General features: G+C 48.9%; 2 protein-coding genes across 2 annotated transcripts in view; both read left to right on the top strand.

Annotated features, from left to right (window-relative positions):
* The window catches only part of LOC138648137 (mucin-2-like), a gene marked incomplete at its 5' end in the record, with an annotated part of 70,818 nt that overhangs the window by 33,127 nt on the left and 15,355 nt on the right, over positions 1-22,336 (top strand). The gene's annotated exons all lie outside the window — the stretch shown is intronic.
* The window catches only part of LOC138647440 (mucin-2-like), a gene marked incomplete at its 5' end in the record, with an annotated part of 34,245 nt that continues 12,473 nt past the window's right edge, over positions 565-22,336 (top strand). Inside the window, 3 exons of the mRNA XM_069736439.1 lie at positions 565-1,508; positions 11,778-11,941; positions 14,633-14,690. Of these exons, the coding sequence (XP_069592540.1) occupies positions 565-1,508; positions 11,778-11,941; positions 14,633-14,690 (1,166 nt within the window). The remainder of the gene's footprint in view (positions 1,509-11,777; positions 11,942-14,632; positions 14,691-22,336) is intronic.

The following is a 22,336-nucleotide window of genomic DNA, read 5'->3' as shown; positions in this document are numbered from 1 at the left end:
TCCACTACCACACAGCCTTCCACTACCACCCAGCCTCCCATTACCACCCAGCCTCACAGTACCACACTGCCTCCAACTACCACTGAACCTCCCACTACCACCCAGCCTCCCACTACCACACAGCCTCCCACTACCACACTGCCTCCAACTACCACACAGCCTCCCACTACCACACAGCCTCCCACTACCACACAGCCTCCCACTACCACAGAGTCTCCCTCTACCACACAGCCTCCCACTACCACACAGCCTCCCACTACCACACAGCCTCCCACTACCACACAGCCTCCCACTACCACAGAGCCTCCCACTACCACAGAGCCTCCCATTACCACCCAGCCTCCCACTACCACACAGCCTCCCACTACCACACTGCCTCCAAGTACCACAGAGCCTCCAACTACCACACAGTCTCCCACTACCACACATCCTCCCATTACCACACAGCCTCCAACTACCACACAGCCTACCACTACCACACAGCCTTCATCTACCACAGAGGCTCCAACTACCACACAGCCTCCCACTACCACAGAGCCTTCCACTACCACACAGCCGCCCACTACCACACAGCCTCCCACTACCACACAGCCTCCCACTACCACAGAGCCTCAAACTACCACAGAGCCTCCAACTACCACACAGCCTACCACTACCACACAGCCTTCATCTACCACAGAGGCTCCAACTACCACACAGCCTCCCACTACCACAGAGCCTTCCAATACCACACAGCCTCCCACTACCACACAGCCTCCCACTACCACACAGCCTCCCACTACCACAGAGCCTCCCACTACCACACAGCTTCCCACTAAAACACAGCCTCCAACTACCACACAGCCTCCCACTACCACAGAGACTCCCACTACCACACAGCCTCCCACTACCACACAGCCTCCCACTACCACACAGCCTCCCACTACCACACAGCCTCCCACTACCACACAGTCTCCCACTACCACACAGCCTCCCACTGCCACACAGCCTCCCACTGCCACACAGACCCCCACTACCACACAGCCTCCAACTACCACACAGCCTCCCACTACAACAGAGGCTCCCACTACCACACAGCCTCCCACTACCACACAGCCTCCCACTACCATCCAGCCTCCCACTACCACACAGCCTCCAACTACCACAGAGCCTCCCACTACCACACAGCCTCCAATTACCACTGAACCTCCCACTACCACCCAGCCTCCCACCACCACACGGCCTCCAACTACCACACGGCTTCCAACTACCACACGGCCTCAAACTACCACACAGCCTCCAACTACCACACGTCCTTCATCTACCACACGGCCTCCAACTACCACTGAACCTTTAACTACCACCCAGCCTCCCACTACCACACAGCCTTCCACTACCACACAGCCTCCCACTACCATCCAGCCTCCCACTACCACACAGCCTCCAACTACCACAGAGCCTCCCACTACCACACAGCCTCCAATTACCACTGAACCTCCCACTACCACCCAGCCTCCCACCACCACACGGCCTCCAACTACCACACGGCTTCCAACTACCACACGGCCTCAAACTACCACACAGCCTCCAACTACCACACGTCCTTCATCTACCACACGGCCTCCAACTACCACTGAACCTTTATCTACCAACCAGCCTTCCACTACCACACAGCCTTCCACTACCACACAGCCTCCCACTACCACACAGCCTCCCACTACCACCCAGCCTCCTTCTACCACACGGCCTCCCACTACCACACAGCCTCCAATTACCACTGAACCTCCCACTACCACCCAGTCTCCCACCACCACACGGCCTCCAACTACCACACGGCTTCCAACTACCACACGGCCTCCAACTACCACACAGCCTCCAACTACCACACGTCCTTCATCTACCACACGGCCTCCAACTACCACTGAACCTTTAACTACCAACCAGCCTTCCACTACCACACAGCCTTCCACTACCACACAGCCTCCCACTACCACACAGCCTCCCACTACCACCCAGCCTCCCACTACCACAGAGCCTCCCACTACCACACAGCCTCCAATTACCACTGAACCTCCCACTACCACCCAGCCTCCCACCACCACACGGCCTCCAACTGCCACACGGCTTCCAACTACCACACAGCCTCCAACTGCCACCCAGCCTCCAACTACTACACGGCCTCCAACTACCACTGAACCTTTAACTACCACCCAGCCTCCCACTACCACACGGCCTCCAACTACACAGCATCCAACTACCACTGAACCTCCCACTACCACTGAACCTCCAACTACCACACAGCCTCCAACTACCACACAGCTTCCCACTACCACACAGCCTCCAAGTACCACACAGCCTCCCACTACTACACAGCCTCCCACTACCACACAGCCTCCAACTACCACACAGCGCCCAACTACGACACAGCCTCTTACGGGTTCTGAGCCGCCAACGACCACACAACCTCCAATTACCAGAGAGCCTCCGACTACCACAGAGCCTCCAATTACCACAGAGCCTCCCACTTCCACAGAACCTCCAACTACCACACCGACTCCCACTACCATACAGACTCCAAATACCACACAATCTCCCACTAGTACTAAGTCTACAACAACTATTCTGCTAAAGACAACCACAACTGCTATAAATGTATGTCCATTACAATTCAAGATTATAAACAGAATATATACAGACAGTCTCAGGGTCACATCGTCTGCAGACTATAACAGAGAATCCACTGAAATAAGAGACAAAGTAAGTAACAATGAATTCATTTCCATACTCTTTTCTATAATCACATTATTAGGATGTTGTCCATATATATTTCATAGGGCGTTGTTATACCTTGTACTACCAGGCATATGTATGGCAGATTATAATCTTACATTTTACCCTGTCCTCTGTTGGGAATTTCATCTAACTGAATGGATTCCTATAAATCACATGCATTAAGCCCTCATTCAGATGTCCATGAATCTCGTACATGCTCCATCAGTGATTTTCAAAGATAAAACACGAAGTTATAAAAGTCTATGGAGCTTTACACACGTCTGTGTTTTTTGTGCACTTTGTGTCCTCACAATAATCCCTGGGACATGTCTATTGTTGATTGAGTTACAAATCAAAATTGCCCATACAATCTTTGGTCAGTGAAAATTACGGACAGCACTTAGATGTCCTCAGTGTGAGCTGTCCATGTGCTGCCCATGATTAACACAGTTAGGCTACGTTCACATTTGCGTTGCGCGCCGGTGCGTCGGCGACACAACGCACGACGCACATAAAACGTGCGCAAAACGCGCGCAAAAACGCGTTTTGCGATGCGTGCGTCGTTTTTTGACGAAAATCGGACGCACGAAAAATGCAACTTGTTGCATTTTCTTGCGTCCGACGCTAGCGTCGGAAACGACGCACGTGTCGAAAAACGCGACCAAAAAAACGCACGCGTCCCCTATGTTAAACATAGGGGCGCGTCGCCGACGCAACAGCGACGCACATTAGCGTAACGGTAATGTGAACGTAGACTTATAGATAGGAGAAGCTTTGTAATCTATGTTTTTTCAAATGTGAACATAACTGATGAACCTTGATGGTAAAAACTCTGACACACTGAGCAAACACTGATAAAATCGGATACAAAACACTGATGATGCTGGGACTGTTTATACAGAGGTGTGAATGAGGCCTTAGGAGGGCTCATACCCATTTGTGAGAAAAAAACGATCCATAATCTGGGCAGAAAAAACAGGGGAAAACAGGTTACAATAGAATAGATAGAATAGAAATAAACACATAGTATAGGTGTGTATATATATATCTTTAGATTCCATAGATAGTTAGATAGCAGAAAAGCTAGTAATTCAATTGTCGGGTTCTGTAAAATCATTGCGGAACCCGACGTATGACATGACACATGGTTTACACACAGTAAACCATTGCATATCCGTTATATTTTTATATGTCGCTCACTAATAATGTTAGTAGTGTGTGTGTGTGTGTAAAATTTGGGAGCTGTAGGGGTTAAATTAAAGGATTACTTCACGGGGAAAACTGGCGTGGGCTCCCCCGCAGTTTTCTCTGCCAGCGAAGGGAAAACCAGTGACTGAGGGCAGATATTAATAGCCTAGAGAGGGACCGTGGTTATTGCCTCCTTGGCTAAAAACATCTGCCCCAGCCACCCCAGAAAAGGCGCATCTGTAAGATGTGCCTATTCTGGCACTTAGCCTCTCTCTTCCCACTGCCCTGTGGCATTGGCATATGGGGTAATAAGGGGTTAATGTCACCTTGCTATTGTAAGGTAAAATTAAGCCTGGTTAATAATGGAAAGGTGTCAATAAGACACCTCTCCATTATTAAGCCACTAGTCTGAAAGGGTTAAAAATATACACACACATTAACAATAAAGTCTTTTAATGAAAAAAAGAAAGACACAGGTTTTAAAATCTTTAGGGTATGCTCAATCCAAATGAAGACCCTCGTTCTACTGATAAAAAAGGAAAATAAAAAAATAACAATATCCCATACCTGTGCGCCGTACAGCCATGTCCAACGCTGTAAATCTATCTGAAGGAGTTAAATACAGTTACAACAAGGAGCGCTGCTAATGCAGCCGCTCCCAACTGTAAAAGACTGGGGAATGAATGAAATGAAGGTAACGTAGCTTCGGTGACTAGCAGTGCCGTCACAGAAGCTGCACCCCCTGGTGGCAGAAACTCAGAACTGTAGCGTGAGAAAATATTCCGAAAAATTTACACGCTACAGTTCATATGAATTTATGCCACCAGGGGGTGCAGTTTCAGTGCCAGAATAGGCGCATCTTACAGATGCGCCTTTTCTGGGGTGGCTGGGGGCAGATGTCTTTAGCTGGGGGGGGGAGGGGCAATAACCATGGCCCCTCTCTAGGCTATTAAAATCTGCCCTTAGTCGCTGGCTTTCCCACTCTGGCGGAGAAAATTGCGCGGGAGCCTACGCCTGTTTTTTCCTTTATTTAACCCTTTATTTTAACACCTAGAGCTCCCAAATTTTGCACACATACACTTCTAACATTATTAGTGAGGAATATGTAAAAAAAAAAAAAAAGGGATATGAAATGGTTTACTGTATGTAAACCATGTCTCATATCCTGTCAGATTTGATGATAAGGAGATAGCAAAAGCCGGCAATTGAATTACCGGCTTTTATGCTATCTAGCTCTGTATGAAATATAAATATATACTAGATGGTGGCCCGATTCTAACGCATCGGGTATTCTAGAATATGCATGTCCATGTAGTATATTGCCCAGACACGTACTATATTGCCCAGACACGTAGTATATTGTCCAGCCACGTAGTATATTGTCCAGCCACGTAGTATATTGCCCAGACATGTAGTACATTGCCCAGCTACGTAGTATATTGCCCAGTGACGTAGTATATTGCCCATCCACGTAGTATATTGCCCAACCACGTAGTATATTGCCCAGTGACGTAGTATATTGCCCAGTGACATAGTATATTGCCCAGTCACGTAGTATATTGCCCAACCACGTAGTATATTGCGCAGCCACGTAGTATATTGCCCAGTGACGTAGTATATTGCCCAGTGACGTAGTATACAGCACAGAGCCACGTAGTATATTGCCCAGTTACGTAGTATATTGCCCAGTGACATAGTATATTGCCCAGTGACGTAGTATACAGCACAGAGCCACATAGTATATTGCACAGCGACGTAGTATACAGCACAGAGGCACTTAGTATATTGGCCAGTCACGTAGTATATTGCACAGCCACGTAGTATATTGCCCAGTGACGCAGTATATTGCCCAGTCACGTAGTATATTGCCCAGTGACGTAGTATACAGCACAGAGCCACGTAGTATATTGGCCAGTCATGTAGTATATTGCACAGCCACGTAGTATATTGCCCAGTGACGTAGTATATTGGTCAGTTACGTAGTATATTGCCCAGTGACGTAGTATATTGCCCAGCCACTTAGTATATTACACAGCAAAGTAGTATACAGCACAGAGCCCCATAGTATATTGGCCAGTCACGTAGTATATTGCCCAGCTACGTAGTATATTGTCCAGCCACGTAGTATATTGCCCAGACATGTAGTATATTGCCCAGCTACGTAGTATATTGCCCAGTGACGTAGTATATTGCCCAGTGACGTAGTATATTGCCCAACCACGTAGTATATTGCGCAGCCACGTAGTATATTGCCCAGTGACGTAGTATATTGCCCAGTGATGTAGTATACAGCACAGAGCCACGTAGTATATTGCCCAGTGACGTAGTATATTGCCCAGTGACGTAGTATACAGCACAGAGCCACATAGTATATTGCACAGCGACATAGTATATAGCACAGAGCCACGTATTATATTGGCCAGTCACGTAGTATATTGCACAGCCACGTAGTATATTGCCTAGTGACGTAGTATATTGGCCAGTCACGTAGTATATTGCCCAGTGACGTAGTATACAGCACAGAGCCACGTAGTACATTGGCCAGTGACGTAGTATATTGCACAGCCACGTTGTATATTGCCCAGTGACGTACTATATTGGCCAGTTATGTAGTATATTGCCCAGTTACGTAGTATATTGCCCAGTGACATAGTATATTGCACAGCGAAGTAGTATACAGCACAGAGCCACATAGTATATTGGCCAGTCACGTAGTATATTGCCCAGCCAGGTTTGTCACAGGTTAAGAAATAAAAAATAAACATATACTCAGCTTTCCGAGGGCCCCTTGTAGTCCACGGCAGCTTCCGGTCCCAGGGTTGGTATTAGCGCAGGACCTGTGATAACGTCGCGGTCACATGACTGTGACTTCATGGCAGGTCTTTCTAGCGCAGGCGCGCAGGGCCTGTGATGATGTCGCGGTCACATGACCGTGACGTCATGGCAGGTCCTTCTACCATACCATCTTTGCCACCGGAACCTGCAACGGAAGATGGCGGCCGGCGGGAGCGACTACGGAGGGTGAGTATAGCAGGGTTTTTTTTATTATTATTTTTAACATTACATTTTTTACTATTGATGCTGCATAGGCAGCGTCAATAGTAAAAAGTTGGGGACACACAGGGTTAATAGCGGCAGTAACGGAGTGCGTTACCCGTGGCATATCGCGGTCCGTTACCGCCGGCATTAACCCTGTGTTAGCGGTGACCGGAGGGGAGTATGCGGGCGACAGGCACTGACTGCGGGGAGTAAGGTGCGGCCATTTTCTTCCGGACTGTGCTCGTAGCTGATTGGTCGCGGCAGCCATGACAGGCAGCTGGTGAGACCAATCAGCGAATGAATAACCGTGACAGAAGGACATACAGACGGAAGTGACCCTTAGACAATTATATATAAGATGTGTCTCACTGACATATATATATATATATATATATATATATATATATATATATATATATATATATATAATGAATATTTGAGCCCATGGATCCATTCTATGTCCATTTTACAAGCCGGCGAGAAAATCTCACCGTACGGATGCCATACGGATGACAGGCGGATAATTTTTTAAGAAAAAAATCGCATTCTTGTGTTGAATACGGATCACTGTTCAGGAACTTTTCTGCGTATTACCCCTGTTAAAAACGGACCGTATTTCCCTACGCTAAGTGTAACGCCGGCCTTATAGTGATCATTTTTAAACCAGTATAAGAAGGGAGGTGAAACTTATTCATTAAAGGCGCAACAATATTATTAATGTTTTGAATTTTTACCTTCTTGACAGTCATAATGAAATCTATGACTGATATGAGCAGATGTAGTAGACTTGCAACAAATTTCTGCCATCTCGTCTTCCTGTAGTTACATGTTCATTATCTGCTGCGTCAGTCATATCTGGGAGTATAGACTAGAGGCTGCAATACAGGATGATGAGAGTATTCCCACTGTCATTACTGGAGCTCTCACCCTTCTCTTCTTTCATCTCTCTACAGGTGCTGGTATTTTTAAAGAAAATTTTCCTTGTTATAAGGATATTTAACATAGTATTCACGTAAGTGTTTATTATATTTATTATATACAGTATAAGTGTCAAGAATTTGTTACAATTTTGCCCAAAGTTTAAGAAAATGGACAAAATTTGATAAATTAGTGGAAATTCAAAGATGCTTCCTTTTTGTGATTTCTTTTTTTAGAGTAAAACGTCACACAAGCTCCAACGATTTTTAATATGTCACACGTTAGTCTCCAATTGTGCAAAAATATTTCATATATTTTGTAGGTTACTGGGGTACAATTGTACAAAAAAAAGTGACATTTTGAAAAGTAAAAAATGATGACTAAGGCCATAATGCTGAAAGAAAAAAAAAAACGAACACAACCAAGTAAACAAAAAAGGTGCAAATTACACAGTGCAAATAAAGAGTCACTCTTAGAACAATTTTTAATATTAGAACAAAGCTGTAAAAGCCACGTGCATCGGCCCATAAGACATTTTTTATCCAAGACCGATTAGTCAGATTACTGGTGATTTAATGTTAAAATGTAGTGACCCCCATAATGAATAATGTAGGGTCCTTTGTCCCCTTTTCTTCATCAACAGCACAACGTGCAGATTTTATAATGAGCTGTGGGTTAATTATGTGCTGCGGCTTCACATATCTGCAGACTGTAAAAGCTCCACTCCAATGTTTTTATTTTTTAAGCACTGGAGTGGCGCTTTAAATCTAAGCCCCCTGCCCCCGTTCTTATACATACGTTCTGGCGGCTTCATCTTTTACCAATGACACTCCCGTTTTGCGGCGCCATCTTGGCTGGATGTCTGAAGTTGTGTCACAAGAGTTCAATGCAAGTCTATGAGAACCAGAAAGAGACCAGAGCAAGGCTGTCATAGAGATGTATTGAAAAGTGACCTCTACGCCGATCTACGAAGCACTGGAGCTACCGGCAGGTCACTTTTTGTCAGAGACCAACGGGTGCGATGCTGGAAAAGAATGAAGGCGGCAGGTGAGTAAGAGACAGGGAGCAGGAGAATTACATTTAAAGCACCATTCCAGCGGTGAAAAAACACCTGTGATTCCAATTGAATCAGTGTCGGACTGGAGTAGCTTGGGCCCACCAGAGAAAATAATTCTTGGGGCCAACTATGTAGCTACATAGAAATAAATACAAGACCACCAATTGTGCTGTAAAACATGCTAATATCAGGGTATAATAAGGTAGTACATGTCTTAATTATTTAACAGGGGTTGGGGTAGCCCCCTTTTAGAATATAAAGTGGCCCCCTCACAGGATATAATGCAGCCCTCATATAGTATAATGCAGCCCCCTCATAGAATGTAATGTAGCCCCCTAATAGAATATAATGCAGCCCACCCATAGAATATAATGTAGTCCCCTCATATAGAATAATGCAGTCTCCTAATATAATATAATGCAGCCCGCCACAGAATATGTATACCCCTCCTCACATGTAAAGCGCCATGGAATAAATGGCGCTATAATAATAAATAATAATAATAATAATATAATGTAGCCCCCTCAGAGTATAATGCAACCCCCTCATAAGGTATAATGCAGCCCCCCACAGAATATTATGTAGCCCCCAATAGGGTATAATGCAGCCCCCCTCATATAGTGTAATGTAGCCCCCCACAGAAAATAATGTTGCCCACTCAGAGTATAATGCAGCCCCCGACAGAGTATAATGTAGCCCACTCATGGGGTATAATGCAGCCCCACTCATAGGGCATAATGCAGCCCCCTCATAGTGTACAATACAATCCCCTTCAAAGGGTATAATGCAACCCCCCTCATATGGTATAATGCAGCCCCCCTCATATAGAATAATGCAGCCTTCCTCATAGGGCATAATGCAGCCCCCTCATAGTGTACAATACAATCCCCTTCAAAGGGTATAATGCAACCCCCCTCATATGGTATAATGCAGCCCCCCTCATATAGAATAATGCAGCCTTCCTCATAGGGTATAATGCAGCCCTCCCCCCCACAGAATATAATGCAGCTCCCCCCAGAATATAATGTAGCCCCGCAAAGGGTATAATGCAGCCCCCCTATAGAATATAATGCAGCCCCCTCATTGGGTATAATGCAGCCCCCCACAGAATATAATACAGCCCTCCCTTAACAGAATATAATGCAGCCCCCCTATAGGATATAATGCTGCCTCCCCCTCGGAATATAATGTAGCCCCCCATGGAATATAATCCAGCCCCGCAGTCCTACAGTCTTATGGCTACAAGAACTGATTGTAATATATATATATATATATATATATATATATATATGTATATATATATATATATATATATATATATATATATATATATGTATAGCATAAAGTGAAATGAATATTCACCCCTCTCCACGCCCATGTGGGCATAGGGAAGAGTGAATATTCATTTCTGTTTAGCAGCAGGGACAGGCTTTAACCGCAGCATCCGGCTTCTGCCTCCTGTCACCCGCTGCTGCCCCGCTGGCACCAGGTGGGCCCCCCTGACTCACGGGCCCTATAACAGCTGTGTGGTGTACTGCCATTAGCAACCTGCCACTAGCTGGTGGCCCTTGGAGCAATGGGGGCCCTAGGCATCTGCCGACTCTGTATGCTGGCAGGTGTTAGTGCCTTGGTCCAATGAACAATTCTCCGGTGGGTCAGTCCAACCCTGAATTGAATCATACAGTAATTCAATGTAGAAGAAAGTAAGGCTATGTTCCCACAATAAGCTTCCGGTGTGTTTTAGATGCTGCATATTTTTGCTGCATCAAAATTACAGCATGGATTTGCACTAGACTAGTAAAATCTGCAGGTAAAAAATGCACGTACGTTTTAATGTGTTATGCTGCAGAAACACATAAAAAACACATGTTATCCGCACCTTTGTGTATCAACAAAGTTTTGCCAAAGCCAAATACAAGGAAGCATCAAAAACAGCTTTACTTAAAGCACCACTCTCCAAAAAGAGACAAAAAAACGCAGCGTCAAACACTCGTCAAAAGCTTATCGTGGAAATGTAGTCTAAGGCCACATTCACACGTTCAGTATTTGGTCAGTATATTACATCAACATTTGTAAGCCAAAATCAGGAGTGGATGAAAAATGCAGAAGTGGTGACGACAAGTTTCTATTATACGTTTCCTCTGATTGTTTCACTCCTGGTTTTGGCGCAGTCAGACGGCCGTATAACACAGAGATGATCGCATTGCAATGCCCGGCCTGGAAGGCGCTCTCATGATTCTAGTGTGAGACCGGCATAGAAATACAAGCTGTCACGTTTGGGTCAGGAGAGCCGCTGGATTATAATGTGCGGTGGTTGAGCGTGTGCAGCGGCTTCATATAACTACAGACCATTAAATAAACCACTGGACACTTTTCCTAGTTTTTTCCTGTAACTCCCCCTGAATCATACAGTCATACCATAAAGAGGACAGTAAGACTTAATATACACTTGTATATCAGTGAGCAGGTGTCAAAATTACCATCAATAGCCACCAAAAAGGACAAATATGGCTGCAACTTCTTGTCCTCAGGTAGAACAGACTGCAGCTCTGCAATAGGAATAGTCACAGGAAAATGTCTAGTTCATGGAAGGTTGACGGGTGTGAGGACCACTGGTGGAGGAGGGATACAAAGAAACTATTTTAGTCCTAAAAAAGTGACATAAATGAGCAGGTGCAAATCTGCAATGTAGAATATGTAGGTTTTGGTGTAGGAGAGACTTTCTCATGGAATAATCGTCACCTACATCCCCCATTCTGCTGTCATGTACAATACACTGGATGCTCCACATTTCTAACCTGACTCTTCCGAATCCTTTCTGCAGGAGCGGTTCCTTAGTTTCCTCCATGGATGCAGAATTTGAAAATGCCACAGTAACCCCAACCCACAGAGAAATGGTGGATAAAGTCGCTGCAGAACTGGCACAGACGACCCCACCGAACACCATTGAAGATTTACTGATTGATCCTCAGAGCATTCAGTCTAGAGGTAAGTCTACACTGGGATTATTCAGAACCATGTCACATAATGAGTTACCTTTTAAAATATAGAAATAACTAAACAAGCCTAAGTACATTATATGGTAAAATGAGTGTGTCATTAAAATCTCATCCAGCAAATAACAAGCCGTCATCCAGTTGTGTCAATGGAATAATAAAAATGTATGGCTCTTGGAAGAAGGGGAGGAAAAATTCAAATAGCAAAAAGGTAGAGCCAGCAGTCAGTCAGGGCTCAGTGCGCGGTTACAGCGGCCGCTCTATACTCAGCGTGGTGACTGAACCAGCGGCTTCTATGACTGAACACCGAATGCTGGCGTGAAGAATAGAGATCTTTTTCTCTCCACCACATTCAGCTGTGTGCAGGCACCGAGCAGTACCAAAATGCTGTTAATCGGGAAAGTTAACAGCATAATTTCTGGTGACAGGGCAGCATGGTGGTTTAGTGGTTAGCACTGCAGCCTTGCAGCGCTGGAGTCCTGGGTTCAAAACCCACTAAGGACAACATCTGCAAAGAGTTTGTATGTTCTCTCCTTGCTTGCGTGGTTTCCTCCGGGTACTCTGGTTTCCTCCCACATTCCGAAGACATACTGATAGGTAATTTAGATTGTGAGCCCCATTGGGGACAGTGATGGTAATGTGTGTAAAGCGCTGCGGAATATGTTAGCGCTATATAAAAATAAAGATTATTTATTATCTGCAGGTTAACAGTGTCATTTCTGGTGACAGGTTCCCTTTAAATCCGAGGACCTATGTGAAACGCCCGCCAGGGCCGTGGGGTACTTGGTACCGGGTCCGGTACTTAAAGGGATGTGGTATTCCGTCAGGGATGACCGATGCTGCTTAAAACGGTCCGCTGGGGTGATGTTATGGCAGCTAAGATGGTATAACTTCCCACAGGTGATGCTGGGTCCCCAGGGTTCTCGGTGTTGTAGATAGAGATGGTTGGTAGTGTAGAAAGAAATGGAGGACACAGGTTTGCAGTCTCTTTACCTGGTTTACTGAAGAATTCAGGCAGCCACAGTCCAGGGTACCAGATCACATGTGCAGGTGTGGTCCGGCAGGCTTGGAAGCGAGTTGGGAGCCCCCTTTACCAGGTGGAGTTAGAAGCCTTCCTTTTAGCGCTGTGGTGTAGTTCATTGCTGCCCTAGGCTTCTCACAAGGTCCTCACATGTTCTCCCTGTCCTCTCTTGTCCCCCCCCCCTCCCGAACCCCGGTTAAATCCAACACTCCCGGACTGGGAAAACAACAGTACAAGTTAAAAGACATACAAAACAAAACTGGGGTGTCACGCATGGATCTGAATTCCCCTACTAACGGGACTCCCTATGGGATATCAGACTACATTAACATAAACGGAGTTCAATTTCTAAAAGTCCCATCGTTTCAGTTGGGCACAAAAACAAAATCTCTACCAATTAAAAACTAAAGAAATTAATGTCTGTTTGTGTCAATGCAGTCTGGTTATGTTGAGTGTCAGTCTAAATCCCAATTTAGGGGGATTCAGGTGGAACCAACCCCAAAGGAAGTGCAAAAAACTCAATGTGAACAGGGCCTGAGGCCGCTGCACATCACTGATCTTATGACAGCAATTCCTGGTCTAATCTCTAAGAAAAAACGAGCTGAATCCAAATGAATTCAATGTTCACATGAATAATGAAAATTACAATGTGGTTATTAATGTGGTTGGTGATGTGGATCACTCCAAGATCTATAAGGCCGGGTTCACATTACGTTTGGGCCACACATTGAAGCCCTGAAATATGAGGTTTGGGCAGAATCCCCGACAAAGCCATTCACAATAATATGACAGATGGAATTTCTCTGGCATCTGACATAAGTGTCCAGTAAAGACAGAGAACAAAGTGACTCCATCTTATTAGTCAATGGCTTCATCATGATTCTGCCCAAATCCTGAATTTCAAGCTTTAGGTCAGAAGCCACAACAAAGCCAGGAACATGTTGTGAAAATAACCTAAGACAATACAAAGTCTTCTCATAGCTCCAGCAATCCGATAAATAGTGTCCATGTCAGTAACTGGTGAGTAACTATAGGAATCATCTGTCTAAGACAAGTTTCACATTTGCGGTTGAGTCCGCAGCGTCTCGTCCACAAACGCAAACACACGGAAAAACGCATGCAAACGTAGCTTTTACCGGCATCAGCTTACGCATGACGGGGAAAAAACACTGCGTCTGCATGCGTTTTTTGCAAGCGTTTGCGCTTTTATGCGCGTACATTCGACATTTCCAGGAGTGCGTGTCTCAATGGGCGTATCTAAATCAGTTCCTGGACATGCGCAGTCCGAAGTACGCAATCGCATCGAACGCATACGCACACAAAGACATATGTACGCATTAGTTCCCATAGACAGTAATGCGCTTTTTTTACGCACTCATCCGCATACGCATGCCTGAGCATATTTGAATAAAATTTGACACCTCAAAAATTGAAACATGTTACGCATGCAAAAGCCAATGGAGGTGAACGCATGCAAACGAATGCACCTGCGTCCACAATGTTAAAGATATGAAATCAAGACGCATGCGGAAGTATGCGTCAGAAACGCTGTGACACAACCGCAAATGTGAAACTGACCTAATTCACTCTATAATCCAGGATGAGATTTATGGAGATTTTATATTATCCTAATAATATCCTAAGTCATATTGTGACTTGTAGGATCGCTACTTCCAACAGGTGGCGATATAGAGTTTAAGTCCTCTTTTTCTCAGAACAGGCAATTTGCATATGGAGATTTTATAGTGAGATCCAAAAATAACAAAAGGAGCAAAACAGCTTGTAAATGTCAATATTACTATTTTTGCAGAAGCAACAATACCAACGATGGAACCGAGCACAGAACAAACTACCACAGGATCAGCAACTTTTACCACTCAGCCTCCCACTACCACACAGCCTCCCACTACCACTCAGCCTCCCACTACCACACAGCCTCCCACTACCACAGAGGCTCCAACTACCACACAGGCTCCAACTACCACACAGCCTCCCACTACCACACAGCCTCCAACTACCACACAGCCTCCCACTACCACACAGCCTCCCACTACCACAGAGGCTCCAACTACCACACAGCCTCCTACTACCACACAGCCTCCAACCTCCACAGAGGCTCCAACTACCACACAGCCTCCCACTACCACACAGCCTCCAACCTCCACAGAGGCTCCAACTACCACACAGCCTCCCACTACCACACAGCCTCCCACTACCACACAGCCTCCCACTACCACAGAGGCTCCAACTACCACACAGCCTCCTACTACCACACAGCCTCCAACCTCCACACAGCCTCCCACTACCACACAGCCTCCCACTACCACAGAGGCTCCAACTACCACACAGCCTCCCACTACCACACAGCCACCCTCTACCACACAGCCTCCTACTACCACACAGCCTCCAACCTCCACACAGCCTCCCACTACCACAGAGGCTCCAACTACCACACAGGCTCCAACTACCACACAGCCACCCACTACCACACAGCCACCCTCTACCACACAGCCTCCTACTACCACACAGCCTCCCACTACTACACAGCCTCCAACCTCCACACAGCCTCCCACTACTACAGAGGCTCCCACTGCCACACAGCCTCCCACTACCACACAGCCTCCCACTACTACAGAGGCTCCCACTGCCACACAGCCTCCCACTACCACAGAGGCTCTCACTACCACACAGACTCCAACTACCACACAGCCTCCTATTACCACTGAGCCTCCAACTACCACACAGCCTCCAACTACCACACAGCCTCCCACTACCACACAGCCTCCCACTACCACACAGCCACCCATTACGACTCAGCCTCCAACTACCACTCAGTCTCCCACTACTACACAGGTTCCAACTACCACACAGCCTCCCACTACAACACTGCCTTCAACTACCACACAGGCTCCCAGTACCACTCAGCCTTCCACTACCACACAGCCTCCAACTAGCAAACAGCCTCCCACTACCACTGAGCTTCCAACTACCACACAGCCTCCCACTACCACACAGCCTCCCACTAGCACACAGCCTCCCACTACCACTGAGCCTCCAACTACCACACGGCCTCCTACTACCACACAGCCTCGCACTACCACACAGCCTTCCACTACCACACAGCCTCCAACTAGCAAACAGCCTCCCACTACCACTGAGCTTCCAACTACCACACAGCCTCCCACTACCACACAGCCTCCCACTACCACTGAGCCTCCAACTATCACACCGCCTTCCACTACAACACAGCCTCCCACTACCACACAGCCTCCCACTACCACACGGCCTCCCACTACCACACAGCCTCCCACTACCACACAGCCTCCCACTACCACTCAGCCTTCCACTACCACACAGCTTCCAACTACCACACAGCCTCCCACTACCACTGAGCTTCCAACTACCACACAGCCTCCAACTACCACACAGCCTCCCACTACCACACAGCCTCCTACTTCCACACAGCCTCCCACTACCACTGAGCCACCAACTACCACACAGCCTCCCACTACCACACAGCCTCCAACTACCACACAGCCTCCAACTACCACCGAGCCCTTAACCACCACCCAGCCTCCAACCACCACACAGCCTCCAACTACCACACTGCCTCCCACTACCACAGAGCCTCCCACTACCACAGAGCCTCCCACTACCACAGAGCCTCCCACTACCACACAGCCTCCAACTACCACAGAGCCTCCAACTACCACAGAGCCTCCCACTACCACACAGCCTCCAACTACCACAGAGCCTCCCATTACCACACAGCCTCCCACTACCACACAACCTCCCACTACCACAGAGCCTCCCACTACCACACAGCCACCAACTACCACACAGACTCCCACTACCACACAGCCTCCCACTACCACACAGCCTCCAACTACTACACAGGCTCCAACTAGCACACAGCCTCCCACTACCACACAGCCTCCCACTACCACACAGCCTTTCACTACCACACAGCCTCCCACTACCACTGAGCCTCCAACTACCACACAGCCTCCTACTACCACCCAGCCTCCAACTACCACACGGCCTCTCACTACCACACGGCCTCCAACTAGCACACAGCCTCCCACTACCACTCGGCCTCCCAGTACCACTCAGCCTTCCACTACCACACAGCCTCCAACTAGCAAACAGCCTCTCACTACCACTGAGCTTCCAACTACCACACAGCCTCCCACTACCACACAGCCTCCCACTACCACACAGCCTCCCACTACCACTACCACACAGCCTCGAACTACCACAGAGCTTCCCACTTCCACACAGCCTCCAACTACCACGCAGCCTCCAACTACCACACAGCCTCCCACTACCACACAGCCTCCAACTATCACACAGCCTCCCACTACCACACAGCCTCCCACTACCACACAGCTTCCCACTACCACACAGCTTCCCACTTCCACACAACCTCCCACTACCACACAGCCTCCCACTACCACTGAGCCTCCAACTACAACACAGCCTCCCACTACAACACAGCCTCCCACTACCACACAGCTTCCAACTACCACACAGCCTCCCACTACCACTGAGCTTCCAACTACCACACAGCCTCCAACTACCACACAGCCTCCCATTACCACACAGCCTCCTACTTCCACACAGCCTCCCACTACCACTGAGCCACCAACTACCACACAGCCTCCCACTACCACAAAGCCTCCAACTACCACACAGCCTCCAACTACCACACTGCCTCCCACTACCACACTGCCTCCCAATACCACAGAGCCTCCCACTACCACACAGCCTCCAACTACCACAGAGCCCTTAACCACCACCCAGCCTCCAACCACAACACAGCCTCCAACCACCACACAGCCTCCAACTACCACACTGCCTCCCACTACCACAGAGCCTCCCACTACCACAGAGCCTCCCACTACCACACAGCCTCCAACTACCACAGAGCCTCCAACTCCCACAGAGCCTCCCACTACCACACAGCCTCCCACTACCACACAGCCTCCAACTACCACAGAGCTTCCCACTTCCACACAGCCTCCCACTACCACAGAGCCTCCCACTACCACACAGCCACCAACTACCACACAGACTCCCACTACCACACAGCCTCCCACTACCACACAGCCTCCAACTACTACACAGGCTCCCACTAGCACACAGCCTCCAACTACCACACAGCCTCCAACTACCACACAGCCTCCAACTACCACACAGCCTCCAACAACCACACAGCCTCCCACTACCACACAGCTTCCCACTTCCACACAACCTCCCACTACCACACAGCATTCCACTACCACACAGCCTCCCACTACCACAGAGCCTCCCACTACCACAGAGCCTCCCACTACCACAGAGCCTCCAACTACCACACAGCCTCCAACTACCACACAGCCTCCAACTACGAAACAGCCTCCAACTACGACACAGCCTCCCACTACTACACAGGCTCCAACTACCACACAGGCTCCAACTACCACACAGCCTCCCACTACCACACAGCCTCCAACTACTACACAGGCTCCAACTAGCACACAGCCTCCAACTAGCACACAGCCTCCCACTACCACACAGCCTCCCACTACCACACAGCTTCCCACTTCCACACAACCTCCCACTACCACACAGCCTCCCACTACCACAGAGCCTCCCACTACCACACAGCCTCCCACTACCACACAGCCTCCAACTACCACAGTGCCTTCAACTACTACAGAGCCTCCCACTACCACACAGCCACCTTCTACCACACAGCCTCCCACTACCACACAGCCTCCCACTACCACACAGCCTCCCTCTACCACAAAGGCTCCTACCACCACACAGGCTCCCACTACCACAGAGGTTCCCACTACTACACAGCCTCCAACTACCACACAGCCTCCCACTACCACACAGTCTCCAACTACCACACAGCCTCCCACTACCACACAGGCTCCAACTACCACACAGCCTCCCACTACCACACAGCCTCCCACTACCACTGAGCCTCCAACTACCATACCGCCTTCCACTACAACACAGCCTCCCACTACAACACAGCCTCCCACTACCACTCAGCCTCCCAGTACCACTCAGCCTTCCACTACCACACAGCTTCCAACTACCACACAGCCTCCCACTACCACTGAGCTTCCAACTACCACACAGTCTCCAACTACCACACAGCCTCCCATTACCACACAGCCTCCTACTTCCACACAGCCTCCCACTACCACTGAGCCTCCAACTACCATACCGCCTTCCACTACAACACAGCCTCCCACTACAACACAGCCTCCCACTACCACACAGCTTCCAACTACCACACAGCCTCCCACTACCACTGAGCTTCCAACTACCACACAGCCTCCAACTACCACACAGCCTCCCATTACCACACAGCCTCCTACTTCCACACAGCCTCCCACTACCACTGAGCCACCAACTACCACACAGCCTCCCACTACCACAAAGCCTCCAACTACCACACAGCCTCCAACTACCACACTGCCTCCCACTACCACACTGCCTCCCAATACCACAGAGCCTCCCACTACCACACAGCCTCCAACTACCACAGAGCCCTTAACCACCACCCAGCCTCCAACCACCACACAGCCTCCAACCACCACACAGCCTCCAACTACCACACTGCCTCCCACTACCACAGAGCCTCCCACTACCACAGAGCCTCCCACTACCACACAGCCTCCAACTACCACAGAGCCTCCAACTCCCACAGAGCCTCCCACTACCACACAGCCTCCCACTACCACACAGCCTCCAACTACCACAGAGCTTCCCACTTCCACACAGCCTCCCACTACCACAGAGCCTCCCACTACCACACAGCCACCAACTACCACACAGACTCCCACTACCACACAGCCTCCCACTACCACACAGCCTCCAACTACTACACAGGCTCCCACTAGCACACAGCCTCCAACTACCACACAGCCTCCAACTACCACACAGCCTCCAACTACCACACAGCCTCCAACAACCACACAGCCTCCCACTACCACACAGCTTCCCACTTCCACACAACCTCCCACTACCACACAGCATTCCACTACCACACAGCCTCCCACTACCACAGAGCCTCCCACTACCACAGAGCCTCCCACTACCACAGAGCCTCCAACTACCACACAGCCTCCAACTACCACACAGCCTCCAACTACGAAACAGCCTCCAACTACGACACAGCCTCCCACTACTACACAGGCTCCAACTACCACACAGGCTCCAACTACCACACAGCCTCCCACTACCACACAGCCTCCAACTACTACACAGGCTCCAACTAGCACACAGCCTCCAACTAGCACACAGCCTCCCACTACCACACAGCCTCCCACTACCACACAGCTTCCCACTACCACACAACCTCCCACTACCACACAGCCTCCCACTACCACAGAGCCTCCCACTACCACACAGCCTCCCACTACCACACAGCCTCCAACTACCACAGTGCCTTCAACTACTACAGAGCCTCCCACTACCACACAGCCACCTTCTACCACACAGCCTCCCACTACCACACAGCCTCCCACTACCACACAGCCTCCCTCTACCACAAAGGCTCCTACCACCACACAGGCTCCCACTACCACAGAGGTTCCCACTACCACACAGCCTCCAACTACCACACAGCCTCCCACTACCACACAGTCTCCAACTACCACACAGCCTCCCACTACCACACAGGCTCCAACTACCACACAGCCTCCCACTACCACACAGCCTCCCACTACCACTGAGCCTCCAACTACCATACCGCCTTCCACTACAACACAGCCTCCCACTACAACACAGCCTCCCACTACCACTCAGCCTCCCAGTACCACTCAGCCTTCCACTACCACACAGCTTCCAACTACCACACAGCCTCCCACTACCACTGAGCTTCCAACTACCACACAGTCTCCAACTACCACACAGCCTCCCATTACCACACAGCCTCCTACTTCCACACAGCCTCCCACTACCACTGAGCCACCAACTACCACACAGCCTCCCACTACCACAAAGCCTCCAACTACCACACAGCCTCCAACTACCACACTGCCTCCCACTACCACAGAGCCTCCCACTACCACACAGCCTCCCACTACCACACAGCTTCCCACTTCCACACAACCTCCCACTACCACACAGCCTCCCACTACCACAGAGCCTCCCACTACCACACAGCCTCCCACTACCACAGAGCCTCCAACTACCACAGTGCCTTCAACTACTACAGAGCCTCCCACTACCACACAGCCTCCCACTACCACACAGCCACCTTCTACCACACAGCCTCCCACTACCACACAGCCTCCCACTACCACACAGTCTCCCACTACCACACAGCCTCCCTCTACCACAAAGGCTCCTACCACCACACAGGCTCCCACTACCACAGAGGTTCCCACTACCACACAGCCTCCAACTACCACACAGCCTCCAACTACCACACAGCCTCCCACTACCACACAGCCTCCCACTACCACACAGCCTCCCACTACCACACATCCTCCCACTACAACACAGCCTCCAACTACCACACAGCCTCCAACTACCACACAGCCTCCATCTACATCACGGCCTCCCACTACCACACGGCCTCCATCTACCACACAGCGTCCAACTTCCACACGGCCTCCATCTACCACACGGCCTCCATCTACCACAGTGTCTCTCACTACCACTGAGCTTCCAACTACCACACAGCCTCCCTCCAGCACTAAGCCTCCAACTACCACACAGCCTCCCTCCAGCACTGAAACTACAACTACCACACAACCTCCCTCCAGCACTGAAACTACAGCACAGCCGCCCACAAGTTCTGAGCCTCCAAGCACTACACAGCCTCCAACTACCACACAATCTCCCACCAGCACTGAGCCTCCAACTACCACACAGCCTTCCATGAGTACTAAGCCTACAACAACTATTCTGCCTATGACAACCACAACTGCTAAAAACGTATGCCCATTACAATTTAAGGTTATAAACAGAACATATACAGACAGTCTTGGGGACACATCGTCTGAAGACTATAACAGAGAATCCACTGAGATACGAGACAAAGTAAGTAACAATGATTTCATTTCCATACTCTTTTCTATAATCACATTGTTAGGATGTTGTCCAGATACAGTTGGTACGGAAAGTATTCAGACCCCTTAACATTTTTCACTCTTTGTTTCATTGCAGCCATTTGGTAAATTCAAAAAAATTCATTTTTTTTTTCTAATTAATGTACACTCTGTAATCCATCTTGACTGAAAAAAAAAATCCAGAAATGTAGAAATTTTTTCAAATTTAGAAAAACTGAAATATCACATGTTCATAAGTATTCAGACCCTTTGCTCACTACTGAGTAGAAGCCCCCTTCTGAGCTAG

Source organism: Ranitomeya imitator, chromosome 8, assembly GCF_032444005.1.
Source record: "Ranitomeya imitator isolate aRanImi1 chromosome 8, aRanImi1.pri, whole genome shotgun sequence".
Taxonomy (NCBI): domain Eukaryota; kingdom Metazoa; phylum Chordata; class Amphibia; order Anura; family Dendrobatidae; genus Ranitomeya; species Ranitomeya imitator.
The sequence above is the reverse complement of the archived record's forward strand: the minus strand, read 5'-3'. Positions and strand labels throughout refer to the sequence as shown.